Source organism: Epinephelus lanceolatus, chromosome 11 (genome assembly GCF_041903045.1).
Source record: "Epinephelus lanceolatus isolate andai-2023 chromosome 11, ASM4190304v1, whole genome shotgun sequence".
NCBI lineage: Eukaryota > Metazoa > Chordata > Actinopteri > Perciformes > Serranidae > Epinephelus > Epinephelus lanceolatus.
The window spans coordinates 1009908-1035026 of NC_135744.1; the positions used below are offsets into that span (position 1 = coordinate 1009908).

Below are 25119 nucleotides of genomic sequence, written 5' to 3' on the forward strand. Positions count from 1 at the left end.
AGGCTTTTGATCCGGGCCAGATGTTCCTCCCACGTATCACTGTAAATGACAACAAGTACACAGCACAGTCATTCAGCCCTGACACCACCCTGTTCATGAGTCGCTGGAAAGTAACAGGTGCGTTCCGTAACCCAAAACTAAAACTCTCAGTATAGTAGAACAAACCAGAGGGCGTAATAAACGCGGAGATCTCCTTTGCTCTCTGGGTCAGTGGGATCTGCCAGTACCTCTTTAGAAGGTCAAGTTTACTGACAAACTGTGCTGCACCAACCTGATCAGCACAATCCTCAATTCGAGGCAATGGGTAAGCATCAGGTTTTGTAACTGCATTTACCTTACGGTAATCTGTACAAAACCTAGGACTTTTGTCAGACTTCTCTACCAGCAAACAGGATGATGCCCAACTCGATGATGCAGGTTCAGCAATACCATTGTCAAGCATGTACTGAATCTCTGAGTCCATCACCCTGCGCTTCTCCTCTGAAACACGATAAAACCGCTGACGAATGGGCTGCGCATCACCCACCTCTATGTCGTGCTCTACCAGACGAGTTCAACCCGGCGTATCACCAAACAAACCTGGATAGCTGTAATTGAGAGCAGACAACTCAGCGCTTCTTTCCTCAGACAGATGACCAAACAAGGACTCAAGTTTACGCAGTGTCTCAGAATTCCTCAGCCGGCCACGCAACAAGCTCTCATCCGGTGCTGTAACCCCAGGCGCTAGTTGCGGTAAGTATTTATGCACTAATTACCGCAAACCCGATGAAGCAACCAACAATTGGCGACTCCACCGCAGCCTCGGCTTTGCTCCCGAGCGTATAGCTCCAACCACGTTCACACCACATTAACACCCCCCACACAAACTCCAAAAGGGAATCTGTGCTAAGCCTAACAGGGACAGAACCACCGGCAACTACAGCGGCTGTACTGGACCACTGAACTCACTGCCACAAATTGACCACCAGCATATTAACTCTGGCTCCCAAACAAACAACACCTTCACTGAAAAGACCAAAAACATAAACACCCAGCACTTGTAACCTGCTCATGGGCGAAATATTGATTACACATACTGTAAAGTGTACAGTAGTGGAGTTTTTATGCCTTTGCACTGGCAACAGCTGTGGCAGGAGACGTTAGGTTTTCTGGTTGTCTGCCTGTTTGTCTGTCCATCCCATTGTCGTGAACGCAGGAGGGAATTTTTCAAATGTCTGCATGGACTCAAGGATATACTGATCAGATTTTAGTGGTAAAAAGGTCAAAGGTTACTGTTATCTCACAAAACATGTTGGCCAAAACTCGAGTAGGTATAACTGCAGCTATAGCTGCTACATTAACCACCCTCTAGCTACATGACTAACCCACCAATCCATCACATCAGTCCACGTTCAGCTGCCTTCGCTCCTTAACTCGGAAGCAGAATTCCTGATGAAATTACTAAATTAGCAATTAGCTACCTATGCAACATTACATTAAAAGAGAGGTGGTTAAGGTTAGGATAAGGGTAATGGGAAGGCTACATCTCATTACTTATGCTACTGCTAAGCTAGCGATAAGCTAGCTATGAAACATTGTACTAGTGGTGGGTGCAAATTGTTGGGGCACGTTGTGTACGCTACAAATGGAATACGTCTGCAGGTATACATGTCTCCCATAACTCAAGAATTCATGCACTAATTATAACATTTCACACAAATGTTTAATAGGAAGTGATGACATTTGGTCAAAGGTCAGCTTCACTGTGACACTATCATGTTTTCTGTTCATTATTCAGAACCGTAACTCAGGAAGAGAGGGGGAGACATTTGGTCAGATACCTAACTGGTAACACTAATTTTGAAAATATGGTGACTGTGAATATCTTCTGTGTGTGAAGTGCACGTACAGCTTTTGTTAAATTCCTTCAAAGTCTTCACTAGGCTTGTGCCGATTTCCGGTTTAACCCTTTATGACCTACCATAGAACAAGTCCGCCAGAGCATATCTTTACAATTTTACCTGCTGTAGGGCCATTTTTTGGAGTATTTCAATATGCTATACATCAATGCAACCCTTACATCCCAAATTTTAATAATATGTGTGGACATATGTCCATACTAATGAAAGAAATTGCTAAAAAGTGCAATAAACCACTAAAAAAATTAAAATCGTTTTTGTTTTTACACATATTTTTCTAAATACAGAAATATCATGGCTGTATCCCTAAAAATTGTATATGTAAAAAAGTTGCACAAAATCCTTTCAAACCACAGAAAATTTATTTTGAGTGTTTTCATAACTTAATTTTTGAGATACACTCATTTTTATAAAATGTGACAAAAACGAAAGTTAAATGCACATTGTGCACAATTAGCAAAAATACAACATGTACATCAAAATAAACTATTTACAATAGAACAACCAACGTTCAAAGTCAAACATTACTTTTCAATAGCACCAGGGGAGCTGTGATAGGTCTTGTGACAGTTCCTGTCCATGGTGAGCAATATTTTTGCTGCATTTTTATTGGTGTTGGCACACAGTGTTTTGATGGCAGCCCGGTGAAAGTACATCCTGAACAGCTCAGATTGAGAGGGATCGTCCACATGTGATAGAGGTGGCTGCACACCTGGCCTCCTTTTGGGCAGAAAATGTGGTAGGTCATGTGGCAAGATGTCAGGCTCCTTTTCGGTTCTCCAGCCAGCTGCATCACCAGGGAGCGTCTCTGACCTGGAGCCTCTGTTTGCTGGAGACCGACTCCTTCCTCGTCCTCTGCCTCCCTCCGGGGTGCAGGGCGAGGAGACCCCCCCACTTCCTCCTCCTCATCATCGTCAACTCTGCATACAGATGTTACACAGTGTGTTAGATGTGTTCAACATGAGAGTAATACAATAATGGTGCGTATTTAGTGCAAAATGCTTTCATTTGTGTTACATGTATATTTTCTTTACTTTACTCTAACTCAAAAACAAACAATATTTCATGAATATATACATACATGTCATAGGAAGGATCTCTCCCTTGGATGAGGTCGGGGTCATCTCCACTGTCGGCAGAATCCGGACCAGATGAGTGGAGTGAATCTTCATCGCTGTAATTAGCCTGAAAGCTTCGCACCAGGAGAAAAGCCGTTTCGCGCATCCGGGTTGTTGCGGTTCCATAAATATATGTGTGCGAGTGTGTGGTGAGTGTCTGGTGTGTGTGTGTGTGTGTGTCTAAGTGTTGTTGTGAAAGAGTAAAATACAAAACGAGAGCGAGAGCGAGTGTGTGACTGCAAGCTGAGAGAAATATTTACTACTTCTTCTTCTTTGAAAACTGAGAGAAATATTTACCGCAGAAGAAAGAGAGGAATTTCCCGGGAAATGACGTCACTCCTTGTTGCCGCAGGTAGTGTCGTGAGAAAGACACGCAAGAAAATAACGTGACAGTTCATGCTCACAACCATAGATATATATACATAGATGCCGCACCCTGGCTTGTGGGATGCGTCAATACCGCCGCCATCTTGCCTAGGTGCTCTGACTGGTTCAGACCCATGTCAGACTCAGCAAAAATGCCACATTTTTGCTCTGCATTTGGGTGTACGAACGAAAGAAGTGTTAAAACCAAGCAGAAGGGAATAACATTCCACAGGTAAGAAGTTGTTTTACAATATTTTACTGTTACCAACATGTTTAATGAGATATATATCTCAAAAAGTGATCCTTCTTTTAAGCTAATCAAGTAAAGTAACTATCCTGATCTGGTCCTAATGCCAAATTAAGCTAACGCTATGTCACACAACTTGAAGAAAAAAGGTTAACATTTATATAATATTACTTATAAAATTATGATGCTTTGTCAAACAGCTATGTCGGTGTATGTGTTATTCCAAATTGTCAACTATCTGTTTCATGGCACCAACGTGACATAACGCAGTATAACGTTAGTAGTTAACTTGTGGCCTGAATTGTAACTACAAATTATGTGGAACTGCGTTTTTCTGACACACTTATTTTGTGTGTAGTTTCCCAATAAACACAGATAGGAGACGGGCATGGGTAGCAGCAGTGAGGAGAAAGGACTTTGTCCCGAGTGACTCGTCAGTCATCTGCAGCTGTCACTTCAGACCTGAGGACTTCGACAGGACTGGGCAGACTCCTAAAAATAATACTAGCTACTGTACACTGTATTTTTTGTAAATATGACCAAATAATATAAACAGTTCTGTGTCCGGGCTCCCATGAGCACTGTGGTGTTATACATATGAGATTAAAGCAAAAATTTTGTGTAAACATGCAGCTCTAAGTCATTTATTTTCACTTGTACAAAACCAACATTTGTTAATCAGAATCTACACTGCAGCTCGGCACAACCCTGCTAATACACTATTTTTTGCACATTGTGTGAAATGTGAATAAACATTTATAGGCAAAATTAATAATTAAATGACATCGTGGTGGGCATTGTACATCTAGTAAGAAAAAAAGAATATCTATTACATGGGGAAAGTTTAGTTTAAATGTGTTGTAGAACTATTACTGTTACTTTATCTACATAAGATCAAATATTTTGTTATGAAAAGCTGCATTTTTTATTTAACCAAGTATCCTGTATCATAACTACATGTCTGACAATTGTAACAAACCAAACCGCATGAAAATCGGTTGAGAATTCAGCGAGTAATGATAATTTTAATCATAAATAATCTCCTGCCTCAATAGACATACATGCATTAGGCAGCGCGGCTCCACCTGGGCAAGATGGCGGCCGTGTTGACGTATCGCTCCAATGAGGAGCACCGTTGAATGCGGCATCTACGTATATATATCTATGCTCACAACGTGATGACGTTTAGTCCAACATAGGAAGTGCTGTGAATACCCGCGATCAGGATTATAATGTTTTTGTTCTTAGCGCTTTTTATTGTTTATCTACAAACCTGTCAGTGCAAGGAAACAGCACTCTGAGACATGATGAATGCATGGTAAATTAGAGTAACTCCTCCGGTTTTAAATGCAACAAGAATTATTGCTCTATCTTATTTGGTTGCAATTCTACCGCCATTTAAAAATCAATATGCAAATGGGATCGCAGGCGCTCCCGCTGGTTTTAAAGGGTTAACCGGTTCGGTTCGGTCCGGTTTAAGAGCTCCACCTGGTTTAATTCACGTCAACCGGATAAACCGGGTGGGGGTGGGGGGAAGCTTTTCACATCAGCAGCGTTTCAAGGGTCTATATTCAACTTATCTTGCATTGTAACATGCATTATGACAACTTAATAAGGTTTACGTACGTTTTTAAATGAAATGGAGGAGCATACAAGCGTTTTGTTTAGTTTGTCTCAAAGGCTCCGCGGACTGCGCACTCCGCAGCTCCGCTCAGCTGTCTGTATTCTGTAAAAACTAAAAGAAAATGATCTCTCATTTCTTTAGTTTGTGAACAACAACAGTAACTTGACGTAAGATTCAGATTCTGTATACAATATTAGACATATAGACATATATATAACATAGACATAACATGATGCGACTCCCCCACCCTTCCCACACCCAAGAAAGGCCAGGTGCACAGGCCAGGTAGCTCAGAGGTGAGCAATGCCCAAAGCAACAAACAAAAATACTCCAATGGACTGTAAACTTACCTAGCATTAAAGAAATGTGAAACAAAAGACAATTTCCTAACCTAAAGTCCTACCTTTCAAAACAAGAGAAAAGAACATGGCAATGCGAAACAAAAAGGGCTTCTCACTCTTACTGAAAAACTGCTTAAGGTGCTCTATATACAGTGATCAAACAAAAGAATACAAGAAAACCTACTAATAATTCTGAACAGTAAAACTCAACTCACCCACTCACAACTGATCGAATACTTAACAAGGTTAACAGAATACACACACTAGTTCACCAGAATCAAAAGTTTTTGCCTGCAAGTACTCACAAACAATAGCACAAACACAGTCTAATTTTGGCTTTGTTGGTTGTGGAAGAGTGAAAAAGGAGGGAGGAGTTTCTGTCAGCTAATGGTTTAAAAATCCCCTGTCTTGCAGTGGCAATCCGGTGACAGCAATCTTCTTCGGACAGCCCAATCAGCACTCACCACCTGCCTTGCAACAACCAATCACACTTCAACACATGCACCCACTCTGAGAGGAGTAGAGAAAACATCTCATAGATCACTGCAGACAAATATAAGGATAACAATACCAAAACATAATGACCTGGGTCATAACTAGGGTTGTGTACTGAAAATCGGTGCTTATATGGAACTGGTACCTGTACAACCGATACCTATCGGACCGAAACAAAACACACATTACGGTGCCTCCTTTCCGTGCTTTTTTTTTAAATGCTATGTTTCCCTCTATTGGAATCATTCATTCGTTCATTTGTGGAGTGTATATTATTATTTAAAGGCACGCTAAGCACCATTGGGCATCACTTCTGTTTACACACAACAGAGCTAGCTCGCCCCGCCCCCCTCGTCCTCCGTGACTCTGTCACGTAAACGAGCGATAGCTGCTAGTTACCCTGAATTTACACACCTGTTCAAGAGATAGTGCATCCAACATGAAAATTCACCCATTATCTACTCACCCTCATGCCGATGGAGGCTCAGGTGAAGTTTCCTCACAACATTTGTGGAGATCCAAGGGGAGAGGAGGTAACTTAGCAACAAAACTCCACCGAATGGAGGCTTCAGATTCAAATGTCCAAAAGCACATAATTGAAACCACAAAATATCTCCATACTGCACGTCAGTAGTGATCCAAGTGTCCTGAAGCCCTGACATAAAAAGTTGTTTGGAAAAACATCATTTGAACTCTGTTTTTAGCCTCATTGTAGCCTGTAGCTCTAACTGCCTCTCTGTACACCGCGTTCACGTGTATGTGCTTGCGTGAGACCATGAGACATGGGCACTGCGTTCATGTGTGTGTCCTTGCTTTCGCTGGTCTCCCGCTGGCTGGTAGGTACAGCCTGGACCCAAATGTTTTTGTTGCCATTTGCGGAGCCTGGGCTGCCTACAGAGACCGGACTTTAATAGAGTTAATATTATTGTAATGTTAATTTGTTAAAAGTCTTTTATTATATTTTAATACTGTTAATAGGGTTCATATACCTATTTATTTCTAGGTATTTCTAATTTTCCTCAGCAATAAATAAATAAAAACATAGATTTAATTGTAATTTTAAACTATTATACAAAATACTCACACACTTCTGAAAGGTGGCCCATTTGTGCCACTTTTCAACCTCCATAAAAAACTCAAATTTTGAGGTATCGGTTCAGGCACCGCTTAAGCACCGGTACTGTTTTAAAAGTATCGGTTCAGCACCGGTATCGGAAAAAACCCAAACGATACCCAGCCCAAATCATAACAATATTAAAAGTACAACAAAATAAAATTACACCTTTAAACATTTCCCACATACAAAAAAAAGTGTCCCCTGGGATCTATATATATAAATCAAAAGGTGATTTCCTTCTCTTCTAGCAACATCCTAAGTAATTGAGTTGTGTTTTTTTCCATCTGGATCTTTATGCTCTGCCATTTTTCCTCCAATCATCACGCTGTAACCTGTGACAGGCTGTTACGCTACCATAACTATCGCACATTCACATACAGTACAGGCCAAAAGTTTGGACACACCTTCTCATTCAATGCGTTTTCTTTATTTTCATGACTATTTACATTGTAGATTCTCACTGAAGGCATCAAAACTATGAATGAACACATGTGGAGTTATGTACTTAACAAAAAAAGGTGAAATAACTGAAAACATGTTTTATATTCTAGTTTCTTCAAAATAGCCACCCTTTGCTCTGATTACTGCTTTGCACACTCTTGGCATTCTCTCCATGAGCTTCAAGAGGTAGTCACCTGAAATGGTTTCCACTTCACAGGTGTGCCTTATCAGGGTTAATTAGTGGAATTTCTTGCTTTATCAATGGGGTTGGGACCATCAGTTGTGTTGTGCAGAAGTCAGGTTAATACACAGCTGACAGCCCTATTGGACAACTGTTAAAATTCATATTATGGCAAGAACCAATCAGCTAACTAAAGAAAAACGAGTGGCCATCATTACTTTAAGAAATGAAGGTCAGTCAGTCCGGAAAATTGCAAAAACTTTAAATGTGTCCCCAAGTGGAGTCGCAAAAACCATCAAGCGCTACAACCAAACTGGCACACATGAGGACCGACCCAGGAAAGGAAGACCAAGAGTCACCTCTGCTTCTGAGGATAAGTTCATCCGAGTCACCAGCCTCAGAAATGGCAAGTTAACAGCAGCTCAGATCAGAGACCAGATGAATGCCACACAGAGTTCTAGCAGCAGACCCATCTCTAGAACAACTGTTAAGAGGAGACTGCGCCAATCAGGCCTTCATGGTCAAATAGCTGCTAGGAAACCACTGCTAAGGAGAGGCAACAAGCAGAAGAGATTTGTTTGGGCCAAGAAACACAAGGAATGGACATTAGACCAGTGGAAATCTGTGCTTTGGTCTGATGAGTCCAAATTTGAGATCTTTGGTTCCAACCGCCGTGTCTTTGTGAGACACAGAAAAGATGAGCGGATGGATTCCACATGCCTGGTTCCCACTGTGAAGCATGGAGGAGGAGGTGTGATGGTGTGGGGGTGTTTTGCTGGTGACACTGTTGGGGATTTATTCAAAATTGAAGGCACACTGAACCAGCATGGCTACCACAGCATCCTGCAGCGACATGCCATCCCATCCGGTTTGCGTTTAGTTGGACGATCATTTATTTTTCAACAGGACAATGACCCCAAACACACCTCCAGGCTGTGTAAGGGCTATTTGACCAAGAAGGAGAGTGATGGAGTGCTGCGGCAGATGACCTGGCCTCCACAGTCACCGGACCTGAACCCAATCGAGATGGTTTGGGGTGAGCTGGACCGCAGAGTGAAGGCAAAGGGGCCAACAAGTGCTAAACACCTCTGGGAACTCCTTCAAGACTGTTGGAAAACCATTTCAGGTGACTACCTCTTGAAGCTCATGGAGAGAATGCCAAGAGTGTGCAAAGCAGTAATCAGAGCAAAGGGTGGCTATTTTGAAGAAACTAGAATATAAAACATGTTTTCAGTTATTTCACCTTTTTTTGTTAAGTACATAACTCCACATGTTTTCATTCATAGTTTTGATGCGTTCAGTGAGAATCTACAATGTAAATAGTCATGAAAATAAAGAAAACGCATTGAATGAGAAGGTGTGTCCAAACTTTTGGCCTGTACTGTATGTGTATAGATTTTTGTCAAGCCGCGAGCACCAATTAGGTTTATATTACCAAAGGTTTATGACAAAATCTCTTGACGACATTGACTCTGTGTGCGCACAGCGAGAGAGGCGAGAGAGACACTGTGCTGCTACTAGAGAAGCCGCTGAATGAGTTCCCTCTGAGTGGTAAGTCACTAAAAGTGTCTGAGAAGTCTGGCACTGTTCATAAAACATTCAGGATGCCACAGTTTATTCCACACTACTGAAGCTGCTTCTCTTTTTGAAACCACCACAGAGTTTGTAATAATTTTGCTTTCAGCCATGCTTGTTGTTGCTGTGCGTAACAATTTGATGTCAATATGTCAGCAAGTATTGAGTCTCACGATGAGAACTTTTCATATCATATTACAAATTATACCGGCGTTGTTGTTAACAGTATGACAATGCACAGCCCAAGTACATGCATATTTCAGTCAGTGTGGCAGATACTGTCCCAGTTATGAAATGTGAATAGTTCCTGTTGAAACATCTGTGTGTATGTCACTCCTCTTTTGTCCAAAAGAAAAGAGGAACTTCTCTGCTGTTTGCACATATGTTAAAAGCCTTTATCCCTTTCTTGTGCCTAGTCCTTTCACCCTCAGGCATGACTGCACAGTTTCATTGTTGTTCTTCTGACTCTACTTAACTAGCAAAAACTAGTATTGACTAGGAATTAGCATATATCCTGTAATGTGACATACACGTGTCAATACACAGAACTGATCTGTTCTGTATGCATAAGCATTTGTATGAAGCCAGTGTCTCTGTAGAGGTTAACTGAGGTCAGGCTTCTGCTCTCTGCACTCTGTGTTATATCACTACTCTGTGTATTAGTAAATCAATCAATCAATCAATCAATCAATCAATTTTATTTATAAAGCCCAATATCACAAATCACAGTTTGCCTCACAGGGCTTTACAGCATACGACATCCCTCTGTCCTTAGGACCCTCATAGTGGATAAGGAAAAACTCCCCAAAATCCACCTTTAACGGGGGAAAAAAAATGGTAGAAACCTCAGGAAGAGCAACTGAGGAGGGATCCCTCTTCCAGGACGAGATAGATGTTGTACAGAACAGATCAACATAATACATTAACAGTAATCTGTATGACACAATGAGACAGAAAGAGAGACAGAGAGAGAGACGGAGACAGAGAGAGATGCAGGACAGACGGTGAGAGAGAGAGAGAGAGAGAGAGAGAGAGAGAGAGAGAGAGAGAGAGAGAGAAAGAAGGTGCCCGGTGTATTATAGAAGGTCCTAAATAGGGGCTGGTACAAGGCAAGCCTGAGCCGGCCCTAACTATAAGCTTTATCAAAGAGGAAAGTCTTAAGTCTAGTCTTAAAGGAATACGCCGACGATTTGGGAGTTATGCCCTTTCTCTATCATTTTCATATTGAGATAACATGATCAATACCTTTATTGTGTCTGTGCGTCCAGTGGCTGGGTCTCAGCAGTTAGCATGGCAGCTTAGCTTAGCGAATACAATTGAAGTCTATAGGGGGTCAGTAGCCTACTTGTAAAAGTGAACAAATAAACGTTACAGAAACCCTGAAGCTGGCATTTCTGCACGTGCATTTAAAATAAACATGTTTAAACATTAATTCGAAAAACGAGAGTCCTTTTTAGTCGTTTTAGAAGAAGTTTGATACACGGAACTATAGTGTGTTTACGCCCTGCGCAGAGGGATACACCGGTGAGCAACAGCTGCAGCTGGCTCTGGGACAGGTACGCTAGGTTACTTGATAAAAGCAAACAAAGAGACAAAAATGTGCATTATAAAGCGATATTACTCACTCGACTGAAAGCTGTCCATCAGCTCCTGCAGGCCTGGGGCATTTTTTCGAGTTTATCTTAGGAACATGAAAAAATGTTTGAATCACGGCAGGATTAGTGATTGCTGCAAAGTTTTCACTCCTTGTGATGCACTCTCTGCAGCCGTTTTCCTCCTGATGATGATGATATATCTCTAGCCTCCCCAACAATGGTAGCACCGAATCCCATTCTGTGCAGCAAAATGATTCCACCTCCGTAGGCATAGGTTGGCAAGCCCCGCAGCTACACCACCAATCCTCCCCTGACCTCCGTCTCCCCTCGGCCCCTTGCTGTTCCGCTGCCTAGGAGGATTCAGCCTCTCTTCTCGCCCGCTCAGCATCCAACACCTGGAGTTCCTCATCTGTATACTCCGGTTCAAACAGGTATGACTCTGGATCTGTGTCCACTACAAGAAACTCTTCAAAATCACATTCAAAGTCGTCCATTGCAGCTACTATAGTCCAGAGATATCGTTAGGCTAAATAAACAACTGAGTTTTGTTTACAGGCTACGTCTGTGCCTGTGCCTGCTCACCGGTGTATCCCTCCGCGGATCACAGCACAGGACGTAAACACACTATACTTCTGTGTATCAAACTTCTTCTAAAACAACTAAAAAGGACTCTCGTTTTTCGAATTAATGTTTAAACATGTTTATTTTAAATGTACGTGCAGAAATGCCAGCTTCAGGGTTTCTGTAATGTTTGTTTGTTCACTTTTACGAGTAGGCTACTGACCCCCTATAGACTTCATTTGTATTCGCTAAGCTAAGCCACAATGCTCACCGCTGAGACCCAGGATTTTAAATTCAATTCTGGATTTTACAGGGAGATTTTCGACGGAAACTTCCGCCTTCCTCAGAAATGTCACTTGGTGGTGGTTGTGACGTGTCGTTATCCGCTGATCTGTCAATCAGCTGACAACACTGACAGGACAATCAGGCCACCTGCTGTCTGTCTGCCGCCTCTCCAGGACCACCACCAAGTGACACTTCTGAGGAAGGCGGAAGTTTCTGCCGAAACATGTCAAGGTATGTAACGTCCTAACACGGCTGAGATAAAAGAACAACTAAAGTAATTAAAAAGGGTCCTTATTTTCAACACCAAAACAAAGTAAAGGTCTCCTTTATCCAGTCATATGCTCAGCACTTAACAAACACACCTTAATATTCAAAACACATTCACATAAACAGTGAAGGTGCACTACTCGTCAGTGCGTGATGAAGTGTTTTAAATAGTAAGTCGTAATAAGTGATCATTTTGGGGTGTGTGTGTGTTTGTCTCTGTGACATCCATGTCCCAAAGGCAGTCCTTTAATTGGTCACTTTGTGTGACTTTTCTTTTCTCCACAGCAGGATGTGAGCGAGTTCACCCACAAGCTGTTGGACTGGCTGGAGGATGCCTTCCAGATGAAGGCTGAAGAGGACAGGTAACAGCTCTCTGTCTATCCAGAGGTCACCATGAAAGAAATGGATATACAGTAGCTAAGTGCTTGTTGGTGTTATTGGCCATTACATTTTGAAGCAGAGTATCAAATGAATCAAAAAACTTTGGCCTTTTTTTTTTTCTTTTAGGGAGGGTGAGAAGCCAAAGAACCCCATGGTGGAGCTCTTCTATGGCCGCTTCCTTGCTGTGGGTGTCCTTGAAGGTGAGATTAAGTGTTAGATTAAAACCAGTACAATGAGAAAGTGAGGGTTGTTAAATAATCACAGAGATAAAGTGTTAGTATGGTCTGATTGCAACAGCCACAAAGTAACCAAGTCCTTGCCCCTAGTAATAAAAGGTGACCTTGTCTTAATAAGATGTGGTCCATGTGAAAGAGAAGAGCGGTTGCATTAATGATTGAAAAACCATGATGGCTGATTGACATTGTGCTTATTATGCATGACAGTACTGGCCCAGATCCTCCAAAAGCTGGGTCAGTGGAGTCTACTGCTCATAAAATGACCTTACTGCCTCATCTGCATGTCTGCTAGCAACTCCTCTCTCTCTCTCTTTTTGGGGGGCTTGTCATCAGGGAGGTGTGGGCTGCTGTTTAATGATGAGTGAGTGACTGCTGAACAAGTGAAAATCGGCTTAGATGCAAACGTATATCAAATGGCTTATTGCTTTTTCTTTTACGCTCTTTGCTTTCCTACTCCTCTGTCACATCTGGCTTCTGTCACCTCTCTTTCAGTTAGGTAAGAAAACATGGCTATGGCTGCTTATCTGTCTATTTTAATGTGGATTTTCACAGGTAAAAAATTTGAAAACACAGAGATGTTTGGACAGTACCCACTACAAGTGAACGGCTTCAAGGATCTCCATGAATGTCTTGAGGCAGCAATGATTGAGGGCGAGATTGAGTCCCTGCACTCGGCAGAGAACTCTGCCAGGTCCGGACAAGAGGTCAGTGTCAAAGCAGTATTACAACAGCTGTCTTTATTGAACTGCTCAGGAAATACTGATGAACATTCTTAGAAGTTCTACAAAATAAATGAGTGTTTTTATCCTCAGACAACAAGCAAGAGGTCCACTAGCAGTAACCAATAGTCATTAGCGATTAACATGGGAGTTACAGCTTGTATGTGTTGGAGAATTTTGAGTCCCTGCCTGCAAACATTATTAGACATTATAAAGTCCTTTTTATAGTCACATACATGTCCTTAAAGGGCCAGTGTGTAAAATGGGTTGAAAACAGTGACATCAGTGGTCAAATTCTAGATTGCAGGGCTCACTCGCTCACCCCTCCCATCGGGTAAATGACGGTGGCCTCGTAGGGACAAAAAGCCTTGCGCACGACTTTTTCAGGAGTAGGTCTATCTAGTGACAAGGTGAATGTTTATTTAGAAATCTAAGCCATGTTACTATATTGTAATGAATCCCTCACGAGCAGGAGACCAGAGGAGCGTTCGGGAAAAAGGCCCGTTTATTTGAGCACTCCAAAAACTCCGGTAACACTCCACTCCGTCCCAAACTCTGACTCTTCTAGTGTAACAGACACACTTCATAATTTTACACACATACTCGTTTACCATAACCGAGTGGGGACCCCCCTCCCCTCTCTGCTCCACCAATCTCCAGCCCACACACTGACTGACAGCGTAGCCGGTAAACAGAGCTCAGCTGTTGATTTAGCCTAGCAATATCTCTGGACTATAGTAGCTGCAATGGACGACTTTGAACGCGATTTTGAAGAGTTTCTTGTAGCGGACATAGACCCAGAGCCATACCTGTTTGAGCCAGAGCATACAGATGAGGAACTCCATGTGTTTGATGCTGAGTGGGTGAGAAGAGAGGCTGAATGCACAGAATGGGATTCGGTGCTACTGCTACCATCGTTGGGGAGATATATCATCAGGAGGAAAAGCACCGCAGAGAGTGCATCACAAGGAGTGAAGTTGCGTCTTCTTTTCCTCGCAGATGATGGTTCGGGTTCATTCTCTGTTGGCGTGGACGTGCAAGAGTCTGGTTAATAATTCCACTAACACAAACGAAATGAGCAGATGACAATGCTGCGCGCAAAACAACAGTGTAGTGCGCGCGTGCAAGCCTGTATCACTTGTTTTCATTTGGATGATGTACTGCTGGATCGAAGATCATAGAGCGCTAGTATTATCCACGACTTTGGGCTTGTTTTTTGTAAAGTCGCTTACAAATATTGGTAGTCGTGGGTTGCGTTTTTTTTGGGCTTGTTAAGTGGAGTTGCTTATTTGGGCTTGCTCTCTAAAAATCGCCTTTCTCTATATATATCCGTCTAATAAGTTACTTAAATGCATGATAGTATGTCGGACTGCAGGATGTTTCCACAGCTCCGCTCCCTCTGCCCCTCTCCTTCGCTGCATACAGGTGATGGCCAGTCACTGAGACTTTTCACATTTAAATTGCGCGATTAATGGAGGTTCTTTAACTGTTTTTCTAACAAGTGGGCGAAATATGGAAAGAATACAATAAAGATTTGTAGAAAGAGAGAGGATTAAGTGTATGCAGTGTATGCATCGAGACACGACACAACAATTAAACATCAACTTCACATTTAATTGCATTTAACCTTAATCAGTGATTGCTCGATGAGATTCATAATGCATGTAAAGAACCTACGTGTATTATGGCTTTATAATGGCTGATCAATAACAGAAATCAATGCTGTGGCTAACGTTACCTGGGGGTGCATCATGTGTATTAGCTAAGTTTTGCTAGAGAATATAGCAACACACGGAAATTTGATAAAGCCTTCTCTTCATTCATGTTAATATGTTAGTCACACACACATTAACAGACGCGCACCCCTTACTCACTCATTCACACATTCATGCAGACATGCACCCTCCTAATCACTCACACACACACAGTAGAAAATGGAGCACACACACAGTAGTAGTAGTAGCCTAAATGCACAAATTGAGTACAGCAGGTATATTAATTTGTATTGCAGTAAGTAGGGTCAGCAGGTGTAAGGCACCCCTTGACCACAGTGAATGAGTCTAAACTACCCAGTCACAGGAACATAAAGTATGATTATTATGAAGGCCATGTAATAAGTATCAGTTTTAAAAAAAAAAAGTATACACTTAAGTCACAGAGTCTTACTTTGCACAGCTTTGTGCAGAGGGTTCCACCAGGTTCAACGGAGCGAGCAGCTGAGTTTACAGACAGCAGATGCGTCATTCGATCTGTCACAACTGTTTAAGTGTACCCTGAAGACAAATGTTTTTGCAATTAAAGCAATAAAAATTGGTAATTTATCTCATTTCAGAGACTTTTTCATTATTTTCTCTTTTATATATTACACTTGCCCTTAAAGAGGCAACAGACAGGATTCGTTTTTTTTTTTTTTAGCTTGGCGCCACCTAGCATCAGTGGTGTTGTGTCGCACTGTTGCAATGACCAAATTGACCGTGGGGATCAGAGATAATCAATAAAATGTAGGCTGTAAAGCCACCGTTATACCTCTATGTACAGTATATGTAGAATGAGAGGGTGTGTGGACACTACTAAATAAATGAGTGAAGAGACTGAGCAACAATTATCAGATTTATCTGAAGAAAAAACAAATAGCAATGGAAATAATTATACCAGAATGCACAGCACCAGTATAAACAACTCACAGTAAATTATACCAATATGTACAGCATCAGTAGAAACAACAGTAGACACAGGGGAATTATACCAATATGCACATGTAAACAGTCCTGATTCTAGAATAAATGGTACTGTATGGAAACGATGCGGCTGGTTGGAGCTCAAATTGAATGGGAAACAAAGTTCAGTGTTCACTTAGGTGGGCATAACTTAGCTGGGCGATGTCTGTCGATAGCTGCCTCCATGAGAAGAGAACAGAAGGAAGGGAGGGGGGTATCACTGTCTGAGGGCTGCCGTAGAATGGCAACAAGGATGTCAGCTGACCAGCACTCGCTACCCGGTCCCTGGTTGCGGCGATTTGCGATGCTTTTATCACTCTCCTTTTTGCTCTTCTTTGCCTCCTCACACAGAGGAGCTCGTTTTCTTTTGCTAGGCTGTTTTTCACTTGTTTCCAAACTTTGTCCGTCTGCCATTGTGCTCGTGACTCGACTATCTCGTGCCCAACTCCTCATAAGGACCAGCTTCAGTCCCTGATTGGCTGACTGACCAATTTCGCAATATATGACATGTTTCCTGCCGTAAAGCAGATTTTTTCCACGAAATTTCGGCACCGGTGGCAGAAGCTTATTGCAAAGATTGCAAAGCCACTAAGTAACCTATGTAAACGCTGATAGTCTGATTTTACTGTGGCCACTACCCTGTGCAACCCACATTATTTTCATAATGATATATTTAGGAAAAGATGCTATCTGTTGCCTCTTTAAATAAAGCTAAAGTAATTTATGAAAACACGCAGTATTTCTTATCAGAATAATCGATAGAATACTTGATTACTAAAAGATTTGATAGCTGCAGCCCAAGTCAACAGTAGGGCTGCGTGATTCTTGGTAAACTGTTAATCACCATTTGTCTCCATAAGAACTGAGATCATGATTCTCACACACAATTCTTATTTTTTCAACAAAAATTTTGATTGCACTCTTAGATGCTCAAGTGAAAAAAAACGCATCTGAGATGCTTGCTGTGTAGACAGGTCTTTAAATGGACAATATTGACATTAGACATATCAAAGTGCTTGACTAAGATTTAACATATATCAAAGTACTGGACTTCAACTTAAAAGTTTCATGTAACAACAACAACAAAAAACAACCCTCAAGTCTCTTTTGGTCTCCGAATTTAGATCATCAAAGTGATGAACTTTAATGCTGCTGAATGTAAAAAATAGAATGTAAAGTTACAGCTTTAGAATAAATAACACACACACACACTGACCATTATATGACGCTTTTGTCTTGAGATAAGCAGCTGTAAAACAGCATTTATTCCATTTCCTATAAATTATTGACAATAGTCCCACGTTTTGTTATTTCATAGCTTTTATTGTTAGGCAACCAAAATAGGCAGTCTTGAGTTTCTGTCTGCAGTGACTTAACATGAATCCTATCCATCTGAAAGTGAACATGTAACAGTAAAATAAGGCAGATATCTGAAAGTTCAAACAGCAACGCAGGAGAAAAACTGAACTTCAACCCACAAAGATTCATTTTAGTGCTACAAGCTTAAAACACACAGACACCTTGAAAACTCAGGGCTGTTGTACAGACGAGTTGAGCCGCAACGTATGCTTTTCAGAGGGAACTGTCAGCTTCAGCTCGACTAGTTTGGGGTTGAAGTGTCTATCTTTGGTTTTAGGTGGATTACAATAATAAATTAAACTGGTTTGGAAGATTTTATTGCACTTACAGTTATGTAACGAGAGGTGGTTCACTCAAGTAACGTATTGTGTTGGTGGTGTGTCTCTCTCCTCCCTTCTCCCTGCCCCATGTCAGTCTGCATTGGTGAAGCACAAAACAGAGGAGGGAAGGAGGAGGGAGAGAAATGCAGCCATCCTGCAGCCCTAGTTAACATTCAGCTCAAACTTTTGAAACATTTGCATTATATTTATGCATCAACATAATGAACAACATAATTGTGCATAATAGCAAAGATTTGTTAATAGCACTGTGGTCCAACAAGAAGTCAGAGACTTCACTCTTTCACAAAACAAGTTGGAGTCTGCACCTATCTCTTAGGAGAAGACAATCATTTGAAATCATTTGGGATTACCAAACATGACAAGGGAGGGAAGGAGCATTCGAGACAAAAGGGTCAGTAGCTCAGTCCATAGGGACTTGGGTTGGGAACCGGAGGGTCCACTGTTCAAGTCCCCATCCGGACCAAATACGGAGCGTGGACTGGTAGCTGGAGAGGTGCCAGTTCACGTCCTGGGCACTGCCGAGGTGCCCTTCAGCAAGGCACCGAACCCCCCAACCGCTCGGGGTGCCTGTCCATGGCAGGCCCCTCACTCTGACATCTTTCCACTTAGTGCATGTATAGGGCCCGTTTGTACGTGTGTGTTCAGACCTGTGTGTAATTGATAATGGAGTGAAAAAATTTAATTTCCCCTCGGGAAAAAAAAGAACGGGAAAAAAAAAAAGAACGGAAGTGACAATCCATCCACATCATATAGAAATACAGGCTTTTGTAATGGTAAGCAGAGGTGATAAGTGTGAAATCATAAATATTTGAGACAGGGCTGTAGTCAAGACCAACTTAATAGTTCAAGTCAAGTTCAAGACCATTCAAAACAAAGTCCAAAAGCAATCAAGACCAAGTGAAGACCGAGTCAAAAGTAGTTAAATTCCTGTTGCAGACCATAATACGCCTCACTGGTTCAGGTCTTTATAGATACTTTCATCAGTTCTTTTGCTTTTCTTTTCTTTTCTTTTCTGGGTGTACAGTTTCTCCATTAGCATTTACTATGGCGATGGAAGTAATCATCAGGGCTTCTAAGTGGGTGGTAGGTGGGGAGAGACAGCAGAACGGGTTGCATCTTCCACCAGTTAGGGCTTACATGGATGACATGACACTGGTGACCACAACAATGCCATGTACAACGAGGCTACTAGAGAAGGTAAATAAGAACCTCAAGTGGGCCAGCATGAAGATCAAGCCTAGTAAGTCAAGGAGCATCTCGATATGTAGAGGGAAGTTAAGTGATAGGAAGGTTTTCATAGATGATGAGGAAATCCCAACAATTAGGGAAAAGTCTGTTAAGAGCTTAGGTAGGTGGTTCAATGTAGAGTTTATGAAATTCCAGTATCTGTTGTGGAGAGAATTGAAAGCTCTTATATTAGGAAGTGGTTGGGAGCTCCTAGGTGCCTAAGTAGTGTTGCATTGTATGGAAAAGGGATACTTCAGCTGCCAGTATCTAGTTTAACAGAGGAATTTAAATGTACCAAGGTCAGGACAGAGCTCTTGTTATCTGGGAGTAAGGACATGGTAGTTAGGAGTGTGGTTCCAAATCCAACCAAGGAGAGGAAGTGGAACCCAAGATCGGCAGTTCAGGAGGCAGAGGCAGCTTTTAGGCATGCAGAGATTGTAGGTAATGTTCAGTTTGGCCGGGGAGGCCTGGGGCTTGGCTCAGGCAAACCGGTATGGAATAAAGCAGGTCTCATAGATAAAAGAAAGCTGGTCGTGGAACAGATATGTAGACAGGAGGAGATATTAAGGGGTGCAAAGGTAGTGGCCCAGGTTAAATAGGGACAGTGGTTGAACTGGGAAAGTGTAGAGAAGAGGAAAATTAGTTGGAGGGACCTATGGATTATGGAGGAGAATCGTATTAGATTCCTGGTAGGGGCTACACACGATGTGTTACCAACCCCCCAGAACCTAAAACTGTGGGTAGATGGGGACCCATCATGCCCATTGTGTTCAGGTACCGCAACCTTAAAGCATATTTTGTCAGGCTGTAAAGTTAGCTTGTCACAAGGCCAATATACATGGCGACATAACCAGGTGTTAAAATGTTTAGCTGCAGGCATCGAAGGTAAACAAAGACAGGTAAATTCAGACGGTGTTAAGAATATGAGTTTAGCAATTCAGTTTGTCCGTGAGGGGGAGAAATACAGAAGGGATACGTTAGTAAGGAGGCAAGGGTATGGCCGCCTAGAAGGTGCTTGTGATTGGGGAATGCAAGTAGATTTAGGGGAAAGCTTGTTGTTCCCCAGGAAATAGTTTGTACCGAGCAGAGGCTTGACATAGTGTTGTGGTCAGTGAGTCAACGGATAGTTTATTTCATTGAGCTGGGTGTAGGGGATTCATAGCAAGATCAGCTGTCTCGCTCCTGGGGGAACTCGGAGTGCGGGGACAGAGTTTGAGGAAGACAGTGAAGGAAATGTCAGATGAAGCACCCAGAGCTAGCCAGTTTATCTATAAGAGAAGAAATAATGTCAGTTGGAGGCCAGCAGGGGGAACTACTAAGCGGGGTACATAACTCCTTGAGGTCAGGTGAAGAGATCCACCAATCAGTCCTCTCAGGAGAAAATCCAGGAAGAGGATTATTAGGTTATTTAAGTGTGGGAGTGGCCTATTTGAATCCCTTTTGTTTGAGACCATGCTGCAAGGTGAGTGTGTTTGCTGATCCTGTCAGTTTATCTATCTCCTTTAACTTTAGTTTATATTGGAGTTATGCTATGTAGCGTGTGAAATAGAGTATGGTGAATGTGCTAGGAAAGGTAGTATCAGCACTGTTTCTACCTGGAGCTCGCATGTACGGAGCCTGGGTTTGGTTGAAGGTGGCAGTGCTGTTTGGGCTGAGAAAGCCATGCGTAAATAAGGTAAAGAAGGTTATTGGGTTGGTGCGGGGAGCAGTGAGACCTGGCATTAGGGGAGTGTCTCTGGGACGACAGAGATCACTGTCTGGCCTCCTGGAGGTGTTGTGGGACCACCTAGACGAAACACTGGTGAAAGGAGGTTCCCACCCGATGACCCCAAAGACATGTTAGTTATCACTGCTCACTAGTCTGTCTCGTTAAGCCTTGCCATAATAGCTTATCATAGGACTTAGGAGGTTATTCACTGAGTGCTGATCCTTTCTCTAGAGCACAAACTTCTTGTGTTTATTTGAATTTTGTTGACATCTTTCCTTTATTTGGTTTCACTAAATAACAGCAGTAACAGTCTTCCTTCATGAGATATTTTTACAGAGTGAACTTTATTTTTTTTTTTTCAGTTTTTCGCAACGTAGTATATGCAGTATGTTGTAAAATAATTTTGAAATCGGGCAGTAGGGGGTGCCACCAGTTCCAAACAAGTGCAATGGCATTACGCAAAATCTGTCAATTAATCAATGACGGTTTTTCTAGGGCTCTAGTCAACCAAAGAAATCTTGGTCGACTAAAGTCATGCATAATCTTCGACAAATTGATTAGTCATGGGAAAAAAATCTGCACGTTATTTTTACTTCTGCGGTGGTGTGTCTGTGTCACTCTGCATTGACACCTCCAAAACGCTAGTCGGCGCCAGCCTATGGCATTTTACATTGTATGATTTCCTATGTTCATATGAAGCCAGGATAAATCCCAAAGTATAAATCCCTAAAGGACATATCACACACAAGACTTAAAATGCTATTTTAGTGGAGGCTTTAGTGTCTTCATGGTGTCAGTATACGGCGACAGACAGGAGGTCTGTGTCACCACAACGCTGAGCGTCAGGGTGGGCGAGTTCAACTTTCTTTTTTTTTTTAAAGATATTTTTGGGGCATTTTTAAGCCTTTAATCGATAGGACAGATGAGCGTGAAAGGGGGAGAGAGAGAGAGATGGAGTGACATGCAGCAAAGGGCCACAGGCTGGAGTCGAACTCGGGCCACTGCGGCAACAGTCTTGTACATGGGGCGCCTGCTCTACCACTAAGCCACCGACGCCCTGCGAGTTCAACTTTCTGTCAACAACGAGGGTGTTTTGAATACACCCCCATTTTCACAAGTAACATAGCCTGTCTCTCCTGCCGCAGGAAATAATGGATTAATCCTGGAAAGTTATTGATGTAGCACTTTTCTCCTTATGAAAGTAACACAACGATTATTCGACCAATGAGAATTTAGTTGGATGAGAGCATATCGACCAAATAATCGACTAGTCGACCAAGAGACTACAGCCCTAGGTTTTTCAAACATTACCAAACTTACTGGACTTTTTTAACTAAGCCATTAAAGCATGTTCAGAAAATTAAATGCAGTTGACCAATAGGAAGCAACTGTTTCCAGAGAAAAGCATGGCCCGATAGAGATTTGGACGTGCATTTGTACATAAGGCCTGTTGATAATCTTTATGCAGGCATCCTAAATTGTGAAAAGCCTTGATCCTACCCAGCCTTCAATTTTAAAGGTCCATGCTGGCTTGAACCCTGAAATTGCCACTTGGGACTATATTTAGGGACCGAGCCGTAAGGCAGAGGACTGCTCTGTGAGCAGTCCTCGCCAAAGGCGAGGACCCTATTGTTTTTGCTCCGTTTATTATTATTAGGGACTGAGCCCTAAGGCAGAGGACTGCTCTGTGAGCAGTCCTCGCCGAAGGCGAGGACCCTATTGTTTTTGCTCCTTTTATTATTATTATTATTCTTTATTCTTTCTCCCGCCGCCTCTTTAAACTGGAATTTGACCCCTAAACATGCTCAAAAACTCACCAAAATTGGCACGCACATCAGAACCGGTGAAAAATTTTAGAAAATCATGACATTAACCCCTAAAGTGCCAAAATGGGCTCTCTAGCGCCACCTAGGCACACAAAAATGGCCGCCACGGCCTGTAGGAATGTCGTAGAAACATGAAACCAAAAGCGGCGTGTTCGTCTCATGAAGACCTAAAAATCACGCACTGACACCCCTGACCTAAATCCAACAGGAAGTGAGCTATTTGCCCTTTCAAAGTAAGATTTTGCCTTAAAACTGCCTTTCCTAAAAAATCTTCTTCTCATACACCGCTTATCCAATCGGCTTCAAACTTGCACAGATGACAGATCAACTCGTTCTAATCAAAAGTTATTCGTAACTTTTTCATTACTTGCTTAGTTTGGATTTTATGGGCTCCATGAGGTGAGATGTCAGAAAAACGTCCTGGTGATCCTCGAAAGCTGTCCCATAGGAAATGAATGGCAGCAGGGGGGAGAAAGAGACCAATCTTAGGGCTTTTTCTAGCATTTACAGCGTCTCCATACTTTGTGCTACAGACTCCATTCCAACTCTCAAATGTTGCCACAGGTCTCATCTATTCACTCATGTTTTCATCTTTTTCATATCTTTTACCGTTTTTCATCTGTGCCTCTCAAAGTACCATGAGCAAAAGTGGAGAAATTCTCAGTTTACAATGGGTGTGTATTGCACGGAATGCTGTGAGCTAGAGTGGAGAGGGCTCTAAAAATCGTCTAAAACTTTTGTCTTTAACTCGCTGCCATGGCCACAATTTTCACTGTACAGACACAATTTATACCACAAAACGTAGGAAAATTTGTCCAGCTCACAGATATGTTGACATGGAATCTCTCACACATACACATTTTTGCTGAGTGGCTCCAAAGCGAAGGGAGCACTGATTTTTTTCTCATTCACTCCCATGTAAACTCAGAGGAGAAATTTCTGGAAACAGCTGGGGTGCAACACATTTTAAACTCGCTCCCCTGACCACATTTTTGACTCGAGAAATATAAAACGCGACGCGCGTTCACGAGACGTGGCTGTCTCTCAAAATCACTTTATTTTCTTGCTTGGACCAACGGTTTGGGTATGCGAAGCATTTGTTCGAGGAGTTAAATCCCTGTATAAACAGCCTTTGGTGATCTGCTTTCCTGACGTGTCTGTGTCTGCCACAGGTGCGGGCAAGTCATTAATCGCCATGACAACGGCTGCACACACAGCCACAGGGCTCTCTGGTCTGTGTGTCTCACAATCTTTAAAGGACAGATTACAGCAGCAGAAACTTCATTTGAAACAGAACACACACATTATTAACCCCTACAGTGCCAAAATGGGCTCTCTAGCGCCACATAGGTGCACTAAACTGGCCACTGCAGCCCGTAGGAATGTCGTATCAAGATCAAACCAAAACTGGAGTGTTCGACCTACAAATAACACGCTAACACCCATGACCTAAATCCAACAGGAAGTGAGCTATTTGCCCTTTCAAAGTAAGATTTCCCCTCAAACGTGCTCTTAAAAAAAAACACATCTCCTCCTACACCGTTTATTGTGTCGGCTTTAAAGACGCACACATACCAGTTCAACTGCTGCTAAACAGATCTTCTGTATAACTTTATCTCTCTCATGATCACATTATTTTGATGATTGGACCAGCGGTTTGGGAATGGGAAGAACTTCTTCGAGGAGTTAAATCTCCACTAAAACAGGTCTCTCTGTGTTCTGTCACTCTCTCTCTCTGCTCTTCTGCCAGGTGCACTTACTTCATCACCATGGCAACCGCTGTCACACACAAACTCACAGAAACATGATGTGTGTGTGTGTCTAAATCTTACATGCAGACATGACAGGGGCACAATCTCCATTTTAACCCTTTAGGTGCCAGAGTTTATTGAGGAAAATATTCCATTTTCATTTCAACATTTCAAAAGGCTGTGGCTTGAAAGTGGTGAGAGATAAAGGCATACTGTAAATGAGAAAACTATTCATCATGACCCAAAGTTTGTCATGGGAGTAAATTAACTTATCTAATTTGCATATTGTGACATCACTAGGCAGCAGCCATATTGGATTTCATACATCTCAGTAAAACAACATTTTGAACATATTTACATCGTAAATTTATTTTGTTTTGTGTTGTTTTTGTTGTCTCTTCCTCAAAATAAAGGACGAGGAATCTGATGGGAATAAATTCACTCATCTAATTTGCATATCGTGACATCACTTATCCATACCTACAGCTACAGAAAGCATTCAAACATCAAAACGTTCAGCTCTGTAAGGATTTTCTGATGTTTGTGGCAACATGTTTGATATTTCTAAATAATTCACAGTGACGACATAAGCTGGGGCCCGAAACGGGCGCGAGTGCGAGGTCCCGCCAAACGCTGCTTGCAGCTTTAATTTTAACTTGTTTTTGCTGCTGAGTCAGTTCGACATCCTGGATATATCTTACAAAAATATAAATGTAAATGAAACTGAACATGATGTTGTTAAT

At 42.1% G+C, this 25119-nt stretch overlaps 1 protein-coding gene across 10 annotated transcripts in view; it reads left to right on the forward strand.

Annotated features, from left to right (window-relative positions):
- usp25 (ubiquitin specific peptidase 25) overlaps positions 1-25119 on the forward strand; it is a 240471-nt gene that overhangs the window by 92637 nt on the left and 122715 nt on the right. For 8 of the 10 annotated variants that reach the window (XR_004502882.2, XM_078172109.1, XM_033649505.2 and 5 more), the window contains 3 exons: positions 12397-12473; positions 12619-12692; positions 13281-13432. Coding sequence is in view for 9 of the 10 variants with exons in the window: in XM_078172109.1 (XP_078028235.1) it covers positions 12397-12473; positions 12619-12692; positions 13281-13432 (303 nt within the window). In the remaining variant the exon portion in view is untranslated. The remainder of the gene's footprint in view (positions 1-12396; positions 12474-12618; positions 12693-13280; positions 13433-25119) is intronic. The other 2 variants (XM_033649479.2, XM_078172110.1) reach the window with 1 other exon arrangement.